General features: G+C 39.9%; 1 protein-coding gene across 4 annotated transcripts in view; it reads right to left on the minus strand.

Annotated features, from left to right (window-relative positions):
• Nucleotides 1-4,079: 4,079 nt before the first annotated feature.
• The window catches only part of SLC6A6 (solute carrier family 6 member 6), an 89,957-nt gene continuing 73,718 nt past the window's right edge, over nucleotides 4,080-20,318 (minus strand). For all 4 annotated transcript variants that reach the window (XM_006132857.2, XM_006132856.4, XM_006132855.4 and 1 more), the window contains 5 exons: nucleotides 20,052-20,189; nucleotides 17,313-17,415; nucleotides 16,125-16,225; nucleotides 13,556-13,726; nucleotides 4,080-10,694 (listed from right to left, as the gene is read on the minus strand). In XM_006132857.2, the coding sequence (XP_006132919.1) occupies nucleotides 10,554-10,694; nucleotides 13,556-13,726; nucleotides 16,125-16,225; nucleotides 17,313-17,415; nucleotides 20,052-20,189 (654 nt within the window). In that variant the 3' untranslated portion in view covers nucleotides 4,080-10,553. The remainder of the gene's footprint in view (nucleotides 10,695-13,555; nucleotides 13,727-16,124; nucleotides 16,226-17,312; nucleotides 17,416-20,051; nucleotides 20,190-20,318) is intronic.

The following is a 20,318-nucleotide window of genomic DNA, read 5'->3' on the forward strand; positions in this document are numbered from 1 at the left end:
TACAGCTCTGACTTTGAGGATAAATTTGGCCAAATGGGCTCAGTGTTTGAGGGAGGAGGGGATATTGGTTCATAAGAATTACCATTCTTTAGCAACCCTTGCTTGTGGAAAGAGTATGGAGAACACCGAGACAGAGAAAACTGAGAACACGTTTCAGGTGAAAGGTCAGAAGAGGGAAGCTTAATGCCCAGATTGAGATGCCTGGCTGGGTGATAGGCAGGTAATAAACCTGATTAACCAAGCCTTTAAGGGGGGAGGGACTTTAAAGGCATTGAGCCTTCTAGGCATAAGAACGGCCATAGTGGGTCAGAACAATGGTCCATCTAGCCTAGTATCCTGTCTTCCGACAGTGGCCAATGCCAGATTCCCTAGAGGGAGTGAACATAACAGGTAATCATCACGTGATCCCTCTCCTATCATTCATTTCCAGACAAACAGAGGCTAGGGACATCATTCCTACCCATCCTGGCCAATAGCTATTGATGGACCTAACCTCCATGAATTTATCTAGCTCTTTTTTGAACCCTGTTCAAGTCCTAGTCTTTGCTGCTGAAGACCATAATGGAGGACAGTTGTTTTTCTCCAATAGTTCAGTGAGCTGAGCTCTGTGAAATAAACTCCCAGGGTCCGTTGCTTAGAATGTGTGGAGACTTGTCTGTCACTTCCTTGTCCATCTCAGCTCAGAGGACTAGAACTGAGTAGTCTGGGGCAACTGAACTCCAGCCTCACAGAAGGAGGTGCTGCCTCCAATCTCCAGATGAGTGGAGAATCAGTGATGAGGCAGAGAGCTTGCCCTTAGGTTGCTCATGCTGTACTATTCTGGGAATAAACAGAATGGTGGTTCCCATCATTGGCTCTCTGTTCATTTAATGTTATGGCCTGCAGTGTAGTCGCCAGTAGAACTGTGTTCTCAGAGTGACTGTCTGTATCTGAAGCACAGTTTCCATGCCAAACAAGTCCAATAACTCTTTTTGGAATATAGACACGTATTCCATATTTTTAGCTCGCATACTTGACTTGAAAACAGCAATACAGTACATGCTAGTTCAGCAATTCCACGGTCCAAAGAGAACACTACAATCACCTCGTCTGACCTCGGTAATAGGCCATAGGCCTTCTCTGAATTGCTTTTCTTCTGTTTGAACTGCAACATATCTCGGAAGCTAATCTCTTTCTTAGAAAGAGTAAACAGCAGTTGATCTGATTACAGACTTTTGTGATATAACCGACACTGCAATTCCCCTCCACTTGTTACTGAATTCACCATGAACCAGACATGTTCACTTTCAAACCAGGGCATGTATTCAATTCTGTATCTTAGGCTATATATAGACTGCAGGCTTCTTTTGGAAGAAGCTTTTTTCGGAAGACATCTTCTGTAAAAATGTCTTCTGAAAGAGAGCATCCACATTGCAAAAGCGTGTCAAAAAAGCAATCTGCTTTTTCGAAAGACAGCGTCCAGACTGAATGGACGTGCACTTGCATGTAAGCTGTGATTGCTATGGATGGAAGGGCCACCAGGGCACCTGGGCTTTTTCCTCTTTCCTCGTCTTCTGAACGAACTCCCTCTTCTCTGTCTACACACGCCTTTTTCCGAAAGTGCTCTTTCACAAAAAGGCTGCTTCCTTATAGAATGATTACTAATGCCAGAGAAACCCCTCTGTTCTTTCAGTGTTCTTGCGGAGGAACGCAATTGCAGTGTGGACGTTCACGTTTTGTCGGAAAAATGACTGTTTTTCCGATAAAACTCTGTAGTGTAGACATATTCTTAAAGAAATGAAATGGGGTGAGAGGGGGAAATGCCAATTGAAGAGCATGGCGTTTAATTCTTCATATATCTATGACTAAACCCATTTGCAGAAGTCTAGTCTCATAGTTTATATAGCCTGAAGGGAACATTATAATGATTTAGTCCAGGGGTAGGCAAGATCCCACAAAGTCTTTTGATCCAGCCCATGGCCCAACCCGCCAAGACTGTGAGGCAGGCTCTTTGCCTGCTGCAACCCCAGGCTGCTCAAAATGGCTGGTGGCTCCCTCTAGGCACTGCCCACTGCTGGTGGGGTGGGAGACTTCACACACTGCCTCTGGTCCCAGCCCAGTCACCCCCTCTATAGAAAAGTGCAGCCCTTGACCACCGACCAAAATCTTGAAGTACCCCCCCCCATCAAAAATTATTGCCCACCCCAGATCTTGTCTGACCACCACTACAACGCAGGCTACAAAACCATGGCAACCCACTCTTGTAATAGATCCCGAACCTCTGGTAATGCTGTTATGAGCACTAGAGTGACTCCTAGTTTACACAGGTGTGCAGCAATGTTCCCTCTCTTTTTTTCCATCCATGAGCAGAATGGATTTTAGTATGTGCACTGTCGCAAGAATCACAGGTCCGATGATGCATACCCAAGGGGGGAAGGACAGAACCAGGTGGACAGTTTTATCAAATCAAAAATATTTATTTACGACAGTGGTGAATTTATAGTATTTATTCTAAGATGTTTAATAGACCATGTTAATAATGAATTTACAGTATTTATTATATTTATTCTATTATTTCTAGTTAAACATGTCAGAGATAAGGATGGGAATGGCAAGGGGAATAGTCTCTAGTCTAAAAATATCCAGCTCCACTAATTAAATAACAGTGATAACTACAAACTCTATGTACTACCCAAAACAACTACAACAATAAGCTTATACAACAAGAAAAAATCAAATCATACATACCAACTTACACAGCACAAAGAACATTTCAAAGATATCAGTTCGGTTGTGAAGGCCTTGGTTACACCCGAGAGTCAGGGGAGGTGGCTGGTCGGTTGATCAGGCCAGCAGCACTTTGAAGTATATGAACAGGCACACGCACGGTGGTACGTGTGTTGCGTAGATCTCCTAGAGCGAACTGTGTGATGGGTATTTATCCCCAAACCTGCACATCACTTTCCCGCGCTTGCATATTACTATACAGTATATGGCCCAATGGTCACCAAGTTGGGGGGGAGGGGAGTGTCTGTGTCCCAGGGGTTGGGCTGAAACTGTGCAGGTTTCATGCGACCAGGTAAGCCCCGCAGTTCTCACGCCAAGGTGACGGGTGGGAGAGTCTGAGGCTATTTTCCCCTTTTCACACCTTCCCTTTTTCTAAAGGCAATGGTATGCAGGAAGGGTGCGGCCGGTTTCTCCCAAGGAGTACTGCAGCCCACTATAGCAAGAGCGGCCTGGCCAAACTTTTTTACTGGGGGGGGGCAGTTTCTTTTCTCTGACATGCACCAAGGCATATACGGCTGTGCACCATCTGTAGAAACACATGCTGCCCGCTGTGGGTGCTCTGCTAATCAGCTGGGCGGCATTTGAATCTCTCTTGGACGGCCACCCGAGCACTCAAATTATAGGAAACACTGGTGTGGCGTCAAACTCAGATCTTTTCTCCATTTGCCCAAATGTTTAAATCTGGAGCCTTAATCAAATCTCTGCCGCTCAGGTGGTGTGGCAATAGAATGGGTCAGAATTGCTAATGCGCCCAGAGTGACATAAAACTAACAGATGAACACCGTGAAGAGCAGTTCGATAGGAACTGGATTTCCTACACAGACAAAGGAAATGCATCCATATGCATACTGCTGGACTTCTCTGCAGCTAGCGTTTGATACTGAACACAAGTATGCCTGTCCTGCCTGTCTCAGGCTGGTAGGAATTAATGGGATGCCTTGAGTCCCATCAGACCAACCCAAGGTTTTTTCGAGAGGAAACTTGGTCCAAACCCTTACCTGTAGCGTCTCCCACAGCTCAGTTCTCTCTCCTGTTATCTTCAACATCTACAGAGAAGCTGGCCAATGCTGAACTTAAGTGAAGTACTGGGGCAAGGGAGGCCAAAGCAGGGAAGCTGAGGAAAACTATAGCAAAGCTGAAATGAACCAGGTTGGGGGAAATCCCCTCAAAATGTGGGTGAGTATGAATAACCAGCCACTGCTTTTTGAAATTAAATGTTTAGCAGTGAGTTGTGCATATTTTGCAACAAGCAGAGCATAACATGTTGTGTCTCCTGAGGATCAGTTGAAACTTAAAAATAACAGAGCGATGCATTTGATTTATAAAGGAAAGATTTATTTTGTTATAAGGTGATTACAAACGCCATCTAAAAAAGCAAAGATGACCTAAAAATATCAATATCCATTTTTATCTAAAAACCAAAACATACTGGAAAATACAAACATTTACTGAGTACACAAAGACTAGTTTTAAGATTGATTTACACTCCAATATCTTGTTAAAATACAAACAGTCCTGCTCAGAATAAAACCGGAAAAAAGTTTTAACAATTATTGTTGAAGTTTTAAAAAAGTTCAGGTGACTTATTCAAGAGGACGCTGAAACATCCTCACTTTTCCGTGTGCGACTTATCACATACCGTAATTACAGTTATTAGGAATTTAAATTTTTAAAAAAATCACCACCACCACTGTTTTTAGCTAACTACATCAAACAAGATGGACCACCTCTTATAATGTGAAGTCATATCAGGTAACAATCACAACATCACACTGAAAAAAAATCCTATCAAAACAATGAGCATTTCAGAGCAGTACTTGGATTAAACCAATGCTAAGAGAACATCCTTGAGGTCTTGAATAGGAGCAAATGATGACCCTCAATTTTCCACCTTCCAACAAAATCTCAATCCTGTTGTTCTGCCACTTTTTCCACTGTAAAAACATTTTCACACCTCAACTGCAGAAAATTTACAGACAAGAAGTTACAGGATAAAGAAATACAGTTTCTATTCCTAGTTGTTGCGTATCCTCTCATTGGACCTAACATTCTGATTTTAATGGGAAAAATGGTAGGCTAATTTAAGAGAAATTTTATGAGTCCCCCACTCCTGCACACATTTTTCATCCTGCTCTTGCAGACTTTGATCCTTGCTTTTTTTTCCCCCCAGGTTTAAAAACAACACTAAAGTTGTATTTTGGTTAAGCTTTTTCAGATCTTGCTTTAGTCTCATTAGAATTGGTTGAAAAATGCTACCTATTTTTTTTTTAATGGAACGTTTGAAGATTTTTTTTTTTTTCAAAATTTCAACTTTAAAAAAAAAAAGTATGGGGAAAAACTGAAAATATGTTGGCATTGTTTGCTTTTGGAAAAACTATAAATTTTTAAATAAAACATTTTAGCTGTAAATTTTCAGTTTGCTGCAGAGGGGCCAAATTGACCAGCTCAATTCTGACTGAGTACTGGCTTGGGCAAAAATTCTCCTGAAATTAAAATGTCCACTGAAATCAATGAGATTTTTAACCTGACAATGGCATGCAGGATCAAGGTCTTATTTTGTGTACTTGGCTTCCTCTCTTATGTACAGTGTCACCAGATGCTTGCATCATATTTGCTTTGTAACTAGGGATTTGATTTGTTGCTTTGACATCCTTCTTACAGTAGCTCAGAATAAACTAAAGAGGGATACATCACAAAGCTGTAAACCCCACATGTCCTATTTAACATTAATTCCTCTGTAAACAAATTAGTACAATTAAGTGTTCATCCTAGATTTAAAATGAATAAATATCACAGATTAAAGGTTGTGTCCTAATAGTTCCTGAATGCTTCAGTAGTGAGGGTTAATAATAAACTTTAATTTTAAAAGCAAAGCTTTGGCATCTAACTCGGGAAGAAATGGGCCCAAGTTGTGATGTTCAGATCCATATCTGAACGCTTGTACAATGTACAAGTATTTTGGATCTAGGATTTCAGTTCAGCTTATGGCAGAGGCAGCCATAAATCTAAACCTTGGGCTCCCCAAAGTTCAGGGGCATTGGTTCTGAGCTTTGATTTCACCCTATCACTATTTAAGAGGTGATCTTGGCTTCTTGAGGTTTCAGTTTCTCACCTATGAATACTGGCTAACCTGTCCCACTTGACTTCAGTGCACTCCTATGACTCACCAAATGATGTTGGCTGGCTTTGGTGTTACAGTGCACACAAAAAGAGTTTTTTCTTTATAAAGTTTTCTTGGCCAGCAATACCTGATCAGATCATCTCCAAAGAAGGACATGAAGAACTTGAAGACTGGAAATAGAAGCATGACACCCTTCCCCGCCCTGCCATCCTGACTATTTTTAGCTGTGGTGGGGGGTCTCATTTAATATGCTAATTGGAAATAGTTGTTTTCTACAGGATATGTGTCAAATGCCTGGATGTGAGGAAAAGGCCATCTTTCCTGCCACTGGGCCTGAAATGCTTTAGTAGCCTATGCTGTCCACTCAATACATGTCTTATTTAACCCTTTATTTACACGGTCTCCCCACTTGATCCCACAGTGACCAGAACCCACAGATTCATAATCAATTACATAACACAGTGTTCAGTCCTTCTTCCAATGAGAACAAATGGCATTTAAGCTATTGTTATCAATGGGTACAGGTTTGAATCCAATTATGGCAAAGATGGACACTACCAAATTGTCAATTCTGATCAACAACATTCTCTTGATGGAGGCTTATCAGCTGGACATTTTCACTTACTTCAGATCTAGAGATATTTGGGACTGAGACTGACTCACCATATCCCTCTGCAGGTGAGCTGGTAGAGTGCACACTCCATTAAAAATAAACTAGATTCTGATCAGTCACGGATCATGTGATTATAGAGATTATATAAAATGTTCTAAAGTTTTATTCCTAAAACAGTTAGAAGATTGCACTTAGTCGGCACTGGTATAGCTCAGTGTTTCTGATCTTCCCCCCACTACTACCTGAACCCACATTCAAAAGCTGACTTTCCACTGCAACTTGGATACTGGTACATAGAACTACTGTGCTTTTTTATTTTTGTATAATGTATAAAAATAGATCCATGTTGGATCTCATATTTCAATGAGAACACCTGTAAACTCATAGATTTGTTTGGACCGGAGTCATCAATAGGTGAAAAAGGAAAATTAATAAGAACCAAAACAAATTCTGATCATGAAATAATGTACCGATACAGACTACTGGTTGTCATTCTACTACATGACCTTGATGAGACCATGACTAGTAAAAGGTGAACTACAAGAGTTTGGAAGGTTTGGTTTAGATAAGAATCCTAAGTTTTGATTAACTGATGCTTATCTGAACTGTTTTGCTTATCTGATTCTTATTTGAACCATGAAATTTTCAGTACTTCTTGATTTTAGCAACACTGGAAATACTTTCCATTTCCAAACCAAAAAGAAACCAAAAATTATAAAGGTGAATGAAATGTAAAAAGTGAGACTTGTTTTTTAAATGTAAATATTTGGTTTACAAGTTTTTGGACCAATGTCTGGGATATTTTTCCCCTTAAATGAAATCAGTTCACCTATGATTAGTTACGATATCTAGTGCCTCAGTGATATAGGACAGGTAAAATAAGTCACGTTACAAAGTAAACTAGAAAATTAGTTATCATTTGCAATCATAAATATGTACAAAATATAAATTGAAATAATCGTTTACAGTTTGTTTTGTTTTTGTTTTAATTTGGCAGCATATAATGGTGAAATGTAAGTTTACCAGCAGGTAAAATTTAGCAAGCTGATAGAGCATTAGGAAACTTTCTAAAATGTGAATATGCTCACTGGAGTGCAAAATTGTGGGTTGGTGAATAGCATCTGGCTCTTTCTTGCAGTCAGGATGAATAGCACAGTCTGAGCTGGAGAAATTTACACCAACACAACTTCAGTGAGGTCATTGCATATGTATGTGACACTTTCACTTGGAATATGGAAGCGACTGATTTGAATGGCACAGTTTGATTCAAAATGGAGCTGGACTCTCATTCTTGTTTATTTGTAGTTTTAAAGGTATAGTATTAACCCTCTGGTTCCTAATGCAAAAACCACCCTCCATCATGCGTGAAGCATGATTGAATATTCATCTCATGCACACCACCTACTTTTGCAAGCTGAACCTTCAAACTATTTTTCTAAGTAGTGTTTCTTTTAGCTATGCACCTTCTGATGCTCTAATGTGAGCATATAACAAAATACCATGTAATTTACACTAACGGATGCAAGGCATTGAATTATTGGGTTGCTATTCTGACTTAACTCATGCCATATATATCACTCAAGTATAAAGTGATTGGGGAAAGATAAAGAGCCTGGTCCAAAGCCGGATCAGGCCTACTCTGTTTCCACAAAAGTTGGAATATATAACAACATGTATTACAGAGTTTTAGCTTTATTTTAGTTGCTCACTTTGGATAGTTAAAGGTAAAACAAACAAAAAAAGAGGTGTTGATTTTAATTTTTTTTCCTCAAGTAAAATTCCCAAAATCCAATTGCAATCATGTTGACTTAGAAAATTCTTCTGTAAAGATGGTCAAGACACCTAAAATAGCTTTAGGTGGCTATTACTATCAGCATGTGAAAGGTGGTATTTGCCATCACAAATTATAAAAGTGTTTCATCTACAACTTTCACAGTATAGGAATTGGAAAAGGAAACAAAAGCAATATGATGTTGGCTGTTTTTGTTGCTGGAATTCAGCCCTGCTGACTTAAAAACTATAGCTATAATGACTCTCCAACTACACAAAAAAAAAGCTATAATGACTCTCCAACTACACAAGACAGTCTTTTGGTCCCTTTCTTACTTATAAATTGTCACTTCCATTTTACATTATTATCAATGCAACATAATTCACACGTGTTGGTGCTGCAATGATCAATGAGTGCATGCCCTGAAGAAGAACTCTCTGTATCTCTTGTCTCCCTCACCAACAGAAGTTGGTCCCATAAAAGATATTACCTCACCCAGCTTGTGTGTCTAATATTCTGGGACCGACATTGCTGTAACAACACTGAATACAGTTAATACACGGGACACCTTTTTTTTTTCTAAATGTCCCACATAGGAATGTTAAGAACTGGCTATATTCCCATTTAAACTCCAAAATCTACCATTGAGAAACTGAACTGGCAATAGTATAAGCAGGTACAGGATCTGCTGCTGAATCTCCCCCGATCCCTTTGACTAGCCTAACTGTAGTGCTATGATTATTTCCAAGTACAATAGCCAAGTGGAACAGGCTGGATTTCTTGAGGGAGCCTCTTCTCAATTTATGTTGAGGTTTATTGGGAAGGGAAAAATCTATCCAGATTTTGTAAATTTTTCAGGGAGCAAAACTCTACTAGAATTCTTGACCCAGCCTTTGTGACCAACAGTCAGTTTCTCTACAGCCATGCAGCTTTAAAAATGGTTTTGGAGCTTTGTACTGCATTGAGTGCTTGCTTTCTTTCTTTCTCTAAATTGGAATGCCATGTACTGTTTTTAAACCAAATAAGCTATGTACTTTCTTCTCTTCATTTACATAAGACCCTAGTTTACAGTAGGTTGAATTCTCCCTTTTGTCCCCCATAAATGGATTAACCAAAAAATCAAAATGGCGGTAGCATGGTCCTAGGGCAAGACAGTCAGGAAATCAGAGTTCTAGTCCTAGCTCTGCCACTGAGTTGCTGTAACCTAGGACAAGTTGCTTCCCTTCCCTGTGTCTGCTTCCCCAGTGGCAACCAGAATAGTAAAAATAAATAAATTAATAGGGATACCAGTTTGAGGTATTTGGTTGAAAAGCGCATATGGCTGCAGTAAGCATCATTATCCGCTTCCTCTAATTACTGTTATTAAATGTGTGCTTGCTGGAAATGCCTGGTATATACATGGGCTACTTTTTTCCTATTGTTATGAATATTGGCTGTTGGCTATTAAGCTAGGGGCTATCAATGGCCTCATGATATTTTTATTTTTATACCAAAGCTCAAGAGTTTAATATATTCCATTAAACATAAATGCTGCCTTTCCATAATGAAAGTCTTAGCACTCACACATGCTGCTCATACTGTTCTATTCTTACAAAGTGCAAGTTTAAACCAGTAACACCTCCACTAACCTATGGCATGCAGGAAAACTAACTTGAACACAATACACCTTCCTCGGGCAAATGTCTTCTGCAGCCAATAGGTATTTTGTCTTCTGCTGTGTCAGAGTTTATTACTCTGTGCTCAGGAAGCAAAGGTAACAGGATGACACAGAAATCTGTCAGTCACACTGGCTGAACCAGAGGAAGAAAGCACTACACCTTTGCAAACTAATTCCTTGAAGCTACATCCATCTTGTTGCAATTTCTCTTCATAGAGCTCACTCATGAGTTCTAGGGTTTACCCTGTTCCCAAGCACACCAGCACCTAAAACATTGCTTTCTGAGATTTGACTATATTGCTGGCAAGAAAATCAATTCAAGTGATAAGATATATAATATTCTGAGAGCTATTATACATCTTTTTAATCCCAGTGGTAGTATATTCCTATAATAGGTCTAGTCTAAATATGAAATATCTGCCGCCTCCTGCAAGAGGCTTCTGCTGTGATTACCTTACAAAATATGTAAAAAACAAAAACAAAAAGAAACACCACAAAATAACTTTCTCTGTGAGAAATAAAAATAAATCCTAGTGCAAATAGAAAACTCTGTAAACCCAGTCCTATGAGAATCTATGGTTAGTAAACGGCAATTAAAGCAGGATTATCCTCTCACAGAGAGAGCTCACATCATAGTCTCCACAATGACATGAGTTGGCTTAATCAATCCACCGTTGGGAGTTCCGTTGGGGCAGAACGAGGAGGTGCTTTCTGTTTCTTTGGCCCACCGATTCACCTCTCTAGGGGCAGCCACTGCTTTTATCCTCTGAAAGGAGAGAGCGCAACAGCCAAGAGTTAGACAAATGACCACATAGATCCTGAAAGTCTAGAAAAGTGTGTTATTAAAATACCGTTCTCTCCAAATGATCTTGAATGTCTTATGAAGGGATCAGTCTTGCAGCTGCTTATCTGCAAGTACTGTGCTTACTGCCCTGAGCGGTTCCAACCATGCTACCAATAGTATGGGCTCACTATAGACTAGCCAGCTAGGAAATAGCATACTAGCTCAGCTCAATAGTCCACTTAATCCAGTATTCTGATTCCAAGAATGGCTAACCCAACGCTAGCAAACTTACCCAACAAGGGTCTTTCTTCCATATCCCCTTCAGGTTGCAGTTGTTGCATTATCGGAGGTATAAGAATATATATTGCCCTAAAGCTATTTTTATTCTGTCTAATGTAACTATGGATCCTCTTATTATCCTTGTAAAAAGTCCAGTCTATTTTTGAACCCTTGGCTTCAATTACACACTAAAACCCAATATCTTTAAGAGCTGGAGATCAGAGATCAGTCCTAGTAATTCGAGAGGTTGTGGAATTACCATCGTTAGAGAGAGATATTTGAGGCTAAACTTGACCATCAAATATTCAGGGATACTAGAAGAAGAATAGAAACTGTACTATTACCATGCAGCTGAGAGGCCTACATGACCCAGAAGGCTAATAGTTTATTTAAGAAGCAACGCCAGGGCCTTGTTGGCTGGGAAGTCAGACTGACTAAACACAAGCTAAATTTCAGTTTTGTAGTATCGCCTTCCATTTATGTGTTCTCTCCTCATTGTATTGTAGACAATCCTGCCTTTAAACAGGGTAGTTCAATTGGCAGGCTGCAAGCTTTCTTCTAATTCTCAGTTCACAAAGACGGGAACTAGATGGCATTTGACAAGTAGTTACTTCCTCCCTTCCCTAAGACGATCTTAGAAGGCAGCTTTCGCCACTTCTAGACCTCTTTCTGAATAGATGGTGAGCATGCAGGCAGGAAAATAAGAGCCCAACAAAATGTCCTAGCCAGTGCTAAAAAGACCTTTAAAACAGAGAAAACAAAAATTCAAGTGTATTACTGAGTTCTTGGAAAAGCTACTTTCTTTCTGTCTTGAAAAAAGCAGTCTGAAGTGAATTTAAGAAACACTGTGAAGGGCAAATAGAAAAATGTGTTTGACGTTTGTCTTTTGAGGTACATTAAGAGCGTATCTGCCAGAGCACGGCTGGGCAAAATATGGCCTCCCTGCCTGCCCCTCCCCACATGCCTCTCAGAGCAGCTGGCTGCAGGGAGCCTTGTGCCTCTGAGCAGCGCTACAAAGGGGGAATCTGGACAATGGGAATTGCTTGCTTGCTTGCAGGGCAGATATTGCATTAAACCTTGCCCATGCTTACAGTGGTGCTCAGAGAGTTACAGGCCTCCTGCAGCCAGTTGTTCTGAGCGGCATGTGGTTGTGGGGCAGTCCAGAAGTCTGCCAGAGGGACCTGCTGGACTGACGGCTGGGAACCACCTAAGTAAGCACCTCTTGGCCAGAGCTTGCCTCTGGCACCTCAGCACCTCCCTTCCTCTAACTTGCTGCTATCTCTCCTGCCTCCTTTGCCACATCACCCAAATCCTCTTCACCCCCTTCTGCATCCCTACCCCAAGTAACCCAACCCTTCTGCCCTCCCCTTCTGTACCCATACCTCTTCCCATGCCCTGCTCCCCAATTCCCTACCTCCAGGTCACAACCCTCTCCCAGACCCAGTCCCCCGCCTGCACCTCAATCCCCTACCTCAAGCTCCCTTCTTCACCCAAATTCCAACCAAAAGCCTGCATCTCCTCCATTAATATCATAGAAGAATGTGGCTCTTGACCACTTACCAAATTCTTGGCATAGTCCCCCATCAAAAGTTACTGCCCACTCCTGTGCTAGAGGTAGGACGAAGCTGTAAAGTTTAGAACTGAATCCAAGTTTCCCCAAAGTTTGGGAGCATTTGGCTCCAGTGTTTCATTTGGTTCATTTTAGAGAAAGGGAGAGAAAGAAGCCAAAAGGTACGGAAAAGAGTTTTCCTGAAGTTTGGTAGTTGTGTTCTGGAGTAGAGATGAGCTCATTTACATGTGGTAATAAATATCTTCAAAATTCCATGGGTTCTTGGGTGCAGCATTTAGGGCTGGCCATCTCTTAACTTTTCTATTTCTAATCTTTTCTCTCCTATTTTACCTATTGGTCTGTGTGTTGATCCTCCTCTGACTTGTGAACTGAGATCTAGGGCATGTAGGTATATTTCAGTTTCTGTGTCAAAATAGATTAAGAAAGCAACTCTGCTCAGAGGGAACATTTTGTTCATTTCTGTGGCACTTTCCTTGCTTACAAAAACAACACAGATATGGAAGGCAAGTAAAGTCAGCTGATGGTTTTTGGAGGCCAGCAGGTTTAGGTTTTAATCTAGTTAGATAGGATTGATAATTGCTGAAACAACTGGTGATCTGAAAAGGGCTCATTTATATTTGTTAAAACGGAGGTGTTCAACTTTGCCCAACCAGGATCTACAATGGCAGCTTCCCAAGGGTTGAGATTATTTTGCACAAAGTGGATCAGGTTGTAGTTGGCCTCTTCTTTGTACAGAAGGCAATTTCACAATGCCTTTGTCACAGCATGCCATGCTCCATCTTTATCAAGATGGAGAAGGAGGAGGCCAGTAGTCTGAGGCCAGTGTTCTCCCTCCTGTATTAAAGACACAAGTGTGGCATATTGTATTTCTCCAAGGTGCCGCCCATGCAAGCCACCATTTATCCTTAAATGTTGAACTTTTCTCTCTCTCTGTTATAAACCCACACACTCACAAAAGTAACCATGCACCCACCATTCGCGTGGTCATTCTTACCTCAATAAGTGAGCCATCTGACTGTACAATGCGGATGACCATCACCATTGGGATGCAGACCATGGAAGAAAGAGCGAGAACCCATCCCAGACCAATTGCCCAATCAGGATATGTGTAGACTTTGTTATAGGTGAGCGGTGTATACTTGACCAGAGAAAAGATAAAGCACCCCTGTGAGGAAGAGAAAACAAAACAAGAGGAAGGGTTATAAAATAGGCAGTAGCATCATGGATCCACTGCAGTTTACATTGGGACCTAGAAAAGGAAGGCAGTACAATACCACACAGGCCAACTTTGCTAAGCATTTTAAACCATAGGGAAGACATTCTACAGTTAAATTGTTAAAAGAGAGCTCTTATATGTGTATATATGTAAATTGCTAGTTAATAGGTGTGGCCCTGGTAGATAGCACTCAAACATGTAACACAGTTCCTGAATTTTGTAGAAACAATAACACTTGCAAGGCATTGCAAACAGAGTTCTCTGTGCAGTTCTTTAGCTCATTTCCTAACATGGACCAACTTGTCCTCCAACATAAAGTTGCTTTATTTCAGCACTGCTTACTTTGCAAGGGAAGGATATAGCGCTATTGGCCCTTGTAAAATGAGGGCAACTACTTATTTCTGCAACCAAACCAGGTAGGTTTTGGGCTACAGTTTGTATGATGTCCCAGGTTCTTGGATGCTCTTTAAATGAAACACACAATTAATCTTGAGGTAGATCACTATACACGCAGTGAGATTACATTGCCGAGGCATCTATACAGCACTGGCTAACCTCCAGTGACCTATGCCCTCATTCAGTAAACCCAATGATGGGTTTCTCAGGGAACAAGCTTTTTGTTTAGCTGTTCCAACATCCTGGTCAGAATATTACTACACTAGTCTTAACAGTAGCTCCTCTCTCCTGAGCTCTCTTCATCGGTGTTCACCTTGAGCAATTAGCATACTGTTAGCCAATATATGTGGTATGCATGACACCTGACATATATTATATCGGGCATATGCAGTTATTTTAACCAAATTATATTATGTGTTTCCCACTGTGCTGTTCACTCATGGCAAGCTATAGCTTCCACAATATCCAGCAAAGCTGAAGTCAAAGTCAAATTACAAAACCTATCAAAGTCAAGAAACATGAAAGTTCTACCTTGGTACAAGCTTGGGAGATACTTTCATGGCCAACTAGTTTGGAATGTAGTATTTAAAACAGTAGTACACAATGGTACCCCAAAAAACAAGGAGTGAAGATGATTGGTAAATTTTTGTTTTGAGTGACCTATTGTAGCTTGTAAAAAGCTATGATACAACTACAAGTAATTAGGGGAGAGGTCCTTTGATCTCCTCACCCTTTTTTTGTATTGCAAGCTGCAAGAAACAAGCTTCCAGAAGGCTCAATAGAGTATTAACTCTTTTATTTCTGTGTTCTACTGTTTTGACGTTAGACAATACATTTGGCTGAGACTGGCTGTTCAGTCTCTTTAGTCTTCCTACTATATATTTTAGAAATGTATGCCTGTCTGTCTGAAATATATATTAGATAGCTGTCCTTTTCTCCATCCCTGCCTCTTGCTGACCCAATGGACTTACAAACAGTTTGTTTGTGTGTCTGTCTGTCCTCCACCTGAGGGATGTGCATCCCCTCCCCCAGCTGTGCCCTTTGCAGCTGCAGTGGCCTTGGACAGGTGCTTTCACTGGCACCAAATTGCTGCGGTGAGAGATGACTGGAGATGAATCTGGTCAAGCTACAAGCTACAAGTCTTTGAAAAATCATAGCTCATTCATGTGCAGTAGAGGTTTGCTAGAGCTCAACAGCTAAAATCTCCAACAATTCCATCTTCAATGAAGCTTGCTTAAGCCTCCCCCAGTCTTACTGCTGACCAGTGTGTGCATGTCCCATCCACACTGAGAAACTGAGCACAGGGTCAGGCACTGGAAATTAGAATAGGGAGCCTATTTCTCAGTCACCACCACCCTCCCTTCCATTGGGTCTCAGGCAATGTGAATGATGAAGCTGTCTATTCCTTATACCAAGGAAACAGAGCTGGGTGGGGAGCAGATTGAGATAGAAACACTAGTGAGACTGGAAGTGGGGAGAGAGACTGTAACTAGGAGACTGAGACTGTGGAGCTGTGGGGAGAATAGGATTGACTGAGCCAGGAGCATAGGACAGGGGAGGCTGGGCACGGTTGGGTGGGAAGGCTGGTACTGAAAATCAAGAAGGAAAACAGGGTGGAGTAGCACTGGAAGCTAGTTGGCTTAGTGAGAACACTGAGACTGGACAAGGAGCTATGGAGGAGGACCAAATGGACAGGGCAGTTTTGCCCAGGCAAACTTCATTCTGGGATTTCCTAACTTCTGAATGCTTGACTTTGCAATGTAGCTTTCTGTGTCATATGTATAATACTGGATGAGAAGATGGAGCAATTACAACATGTGTGTACCCTTTTCAGTTTGGTACCTGAACACAATGGCCCTTTGGGAAGGTCTCCCTCACAAGAAAAAAATCAGGACAAAGGTTGGAAGTAGAAACATGTACAAGGGAAGAGCTAGTGTGTTTCAGTACTTACCACACACAGAAGTGGTGTGATTACAAGCCAGCTCCATTTCATCCAGGGACCAGGTCTGTATCCAATCATATCTTCAATGGCATCGTAAATATTATCAGCGCCTGAAATACACAGTCAGTTGGTTATTTCATGAAGAAAAGAACATTATCAGAAAGCCATAGAGAGTAGGACATCCCTAACCAAGTGGTATTGCACTAATTTGGGGCTCAGAAGGAGAAGGGAGGAAAACAGTGACTTTTTTGAGTTTATGTAAGTTGTTTTGTTTCTAGAAAGGAGGGCCTGTAGCTAAGCACATCAGATACACTGTTCTTATTTTCTTGGATACTAATTTCCACACTAGAGGAAATGATACATTAAAGGGCTGTGTACAACATTGTTCAAGAAGGGTGATGCACAGGACTATAAAGCTGGGGAAGATTTTCAAAAACACCTTGCATGGTTGTACTTCAAGGTTGAGGAAAGGCTCTCTTATGACACTGTTGTGTTAAAATATTGTGTTAATACAGCCAGATGCTAATACCGGAACTACCACTGAAGTTGGCAGCAGTTTTGCCTAAAATAGGACTCATTATGGCCCATTTCAAACTACATTTGACTGTATTCAATAATGAAGGAATAATAATAATATTTATAATTAATAGTATAATATTAATAGTTCATGAAGAACTATGGAAATGACCAGTCCTAACTAGTCAAAACAGCAACATAGGTTATTGTCAGACTTAGGAAATTAGCATAATCTAACAATAACCAAACACAATATATTTTGTGTAGGCTTTCTTTTATCAGTTTTCCATTTGGCTGGCTTGACCCATGTAGAGATCACAGTTTTGGAAGACAGATCATTGAGACAGTAGGTCTTTCAGAGCTTTTTACTATCAGCTGAAATTTCAGTGCTGGATGCTTAAATGTACACATGCAAGTGCATCTAACTACCAAGAGGCATGCAAAAACCATTCATTTCTGTGTGAAAAAATTGGAGGCTGGCTTAAGCCCAGCATAAAATGTGGCCCTCAGAATGAAGTGCAAAATGACATTAATGGCATAATATTAGTGCATCCACAGAATGTTCAGAAATAGATGGTTCTGTCAGCAAAATGGAGTCTCGCAAGCTTTGACCAGCAAATAGATAAAAATCATTATTGACTCATGATAAGATTCATATTAAAGCTAAAATTCCTTACTTACCATAAACCCAGGCTACAGCAACACATTCAAAGAATGCAACCCACAAAAGGCATACACCACTAGCTGCATAGTAGTCAAAGAGTTGAAACACATACATGCCACCCTGTAAAAAAAGAGATGCAAAAGAGATTAGATCAGTCACTAAAACTATGAATGCTTGAGACTCAATTCAAAATAAGTTATCTGTATGAACAGAAAACCATGTTGTACCAAATTTTATTCTGTTTATAAAAACAAAAAAAAGTAAAATTCTACCAGAATATCTTATTGCTTTTGAGCAAGTACAAATATCAATCGAATATTGAATGTAAGTTCTTTGCATTAAGCTCCCTAGAAAAGATGCTTGTTTATCACTGAAAGCATTTTAAAGCAGAAGATTATTGATCAAAATTAAGCCACTTAATATAATCTACTGAGACACCTAAGTCTTTCCTTCTTAACGATATTTTTGTATTGGCATTTATAGAAACATACGTTGGAAAGAACTAATTAACCTTCAACATAAACTCCTCTAATGAGACTGAAGTCAGCACACTAGGAGGTATTCCATTAAAGAGTCTAATGGAATGATATTTTCTCAGCATGCCCGCTCTATTACTTTTAAAAATTACATAACTGTGTCCAGTCTCATTGCCACATATTGCTTTAAATATGCTGAATTATATTTCAATATGGATGTGATTTTCTTCACACCTTATGTTAATTTCACATAAACATTACTGGACAAATTGTCAGGGTATTCAAAACATCAGTTACTTCAAACCTACAGAGGTTTTTTTTTCAAGTCTGATCTTCAAAAGAGGTCTTGTGTTCCTTCTAAGGACATGTCTACACTAGGAAAGTATTTTGAAGTGATTAAATTTGGCTTAAAAACTCCCGATTTAACACATTCAAACTAGCATGTCCACACTATGGGGTAACCTCTAAATTAGTCTGAGGCAGGCGCCAAATATGTGGACAGGCTACCTTGGATTTAGAACCCCAGGAAGCACGGGGGAGGGGGAGGGGATTTGCTCAAATTACTCTGATGAGTAATTATTTTGAAATAGCGGCACTAGAGCGTCCAAACTTCCATTATTTCAAAATAACGATTTCATAATTAGCTTTTCTCCTAATGAAAAGCAGGAGTACAGATTTTGAATTCTGCGGCCAATTACTTTGAAATAAGGGGCTTGACAGTGGGGGCACATCACTTATAAATTCAAACTTGGTGGGTTATTTCAAAATAAAGTCCTAGTGTAGACCTGGGCCCAGAGAAATGTCAAAATAGTGCACTTTCTGAAATCGATTGCAGGCTTGTTTATACCAATCTACATCCCAAGTAACTTCATCTGATTCAAAATCATAATCTGGTTCACTGAATGTATTCAATGGAAACTGTTTATCCCAACTCACCATGCTAGATTTGCATTTAATACCTGCTTTACAGTAATCATTAAAGATTTCTGCCACCTTTTTAATGACTGCTCCCAATTTCTAACATATTTATTCATGTTGTATGGTACCTTAGACCGCAAATGAAATGATTGTGACTCCTTGTGGAGGAAGTTGAGAAATGGTATTAGAATCTGCCCTCCCCCCCCAGTAAAAATAGTTATATCTTACACTAATAAAGAATATTTAATTTTAAAAGATTTCAGAGTACTGAAAACTTGACTCAAATTTTCACTTGGACACACACTGTAATGTTCACGTGCTTTGCAGATATAGGATTTATATATTCAAATCCCATTACTGATGTGCAGTTACCCTGTGGTGAAAGTCAGATGCAGTTCAACTTGGGAGAACAGCACTAGTCAACAGGTTAGATGAAGAAGTGAAGAACTATACCATATTCAATTAATTGTAGAGGGAATTTAGGTAGGGAAAATATAATTGTGCAGACAAATTACTACACCATTGAAGAGAAGTATGCAGCATAATAAACAAATTTCAGAAGAAAAAAGATTCACAGCTCTTGAAAGTAATCTGTGGTTTAAATCTCTTTCTGTCATTTTTGATGTATTATGAATGGCATGATTCATTTTTAAGCTTTTGTTTTGACATTCCCAAGTCCTTAGCTGTTCTTTTACAACTTTCTGATTAGGAAGCAGTATAAAATAGACTATACAGAACATGACAGTTCTGATTTTCCATCTTTTTATTTTTTATGTTCATAATAGTTATGTCATGTGCTGAGTAGATGATTCTGGAACTTCCATATGCTTTGGGATTTTTTCCCTCTGTTTCTCAATCTGTGGAATGGGCATAAAGATATCTATCTCCTTTTCAAAGCACTTTGCATAGATCTATTCTAGATATACGTCCGGTGTCCCGAAGTAGCATTTTCCACATCTTAATAGCATACCCGTTATTTCAAAATGCAATCGAAATAATGGTCTTGCTAGTCCAACATCCCAGTAAATCTCATTCCATGAAGATTAAGGGACTTGTTGGAATTGCGCCAAATTGTGTAAACAGCATCAAATTTCAAAATAGACTATCTCGAAATAAATTCAAAATAAGCTAGCATTTTGTGTAGCTCAAATTGTGTAGCTTATTTCGAGCTAGTGCTGCTGTGTAGACACACCCTTTGAGACCTAGGGATTAAAAGGGCTATTTAGTGACTAAGCAGTGATATTCTTCCAAGTGGCTTGCTTTGTTTCATCTGATTCACAAAATATCACAGTTTATACATACTGATTTTAAATAAATAAATTAATGAGTTAAATAAAGCTTTCCATCACCAATGTTACTTACTTCGGTCACCATAGTTAGTCCCAGAAGATAGCTAATGAAACACACTATAGCAATGAAGATTTCCCGTCGGTAACCCTTCCTTAGGAAGGATGGGTACAGATCAACTAATGACGTGATCTGTCCTTCAACTTCAACAAACTAAAGGAGGAAAAAAAACAAACTGAAATATACATAGTATACATTTCATTTGTCTCTGTCTTAATTAAACACTGCCCTAGAATCCCTGTATTTGCACTCCATGAAACTATACAATACTTTGAATAATCA

Source organism: Pelodiscus sinensis, chromosome 11, assembly GCF_049634645.1.
Source record: "Pelodiscus sinensis isolate JC-2024 chromosome 11, ASM4963464v1, whole genome shotgun sequence".
Classification (NCBI taxonomy): Eukaryota; Metazoa; Chordata; order Testudines; family Trionychidae; genus Pelodiscus; species Pelodiscus sinensis.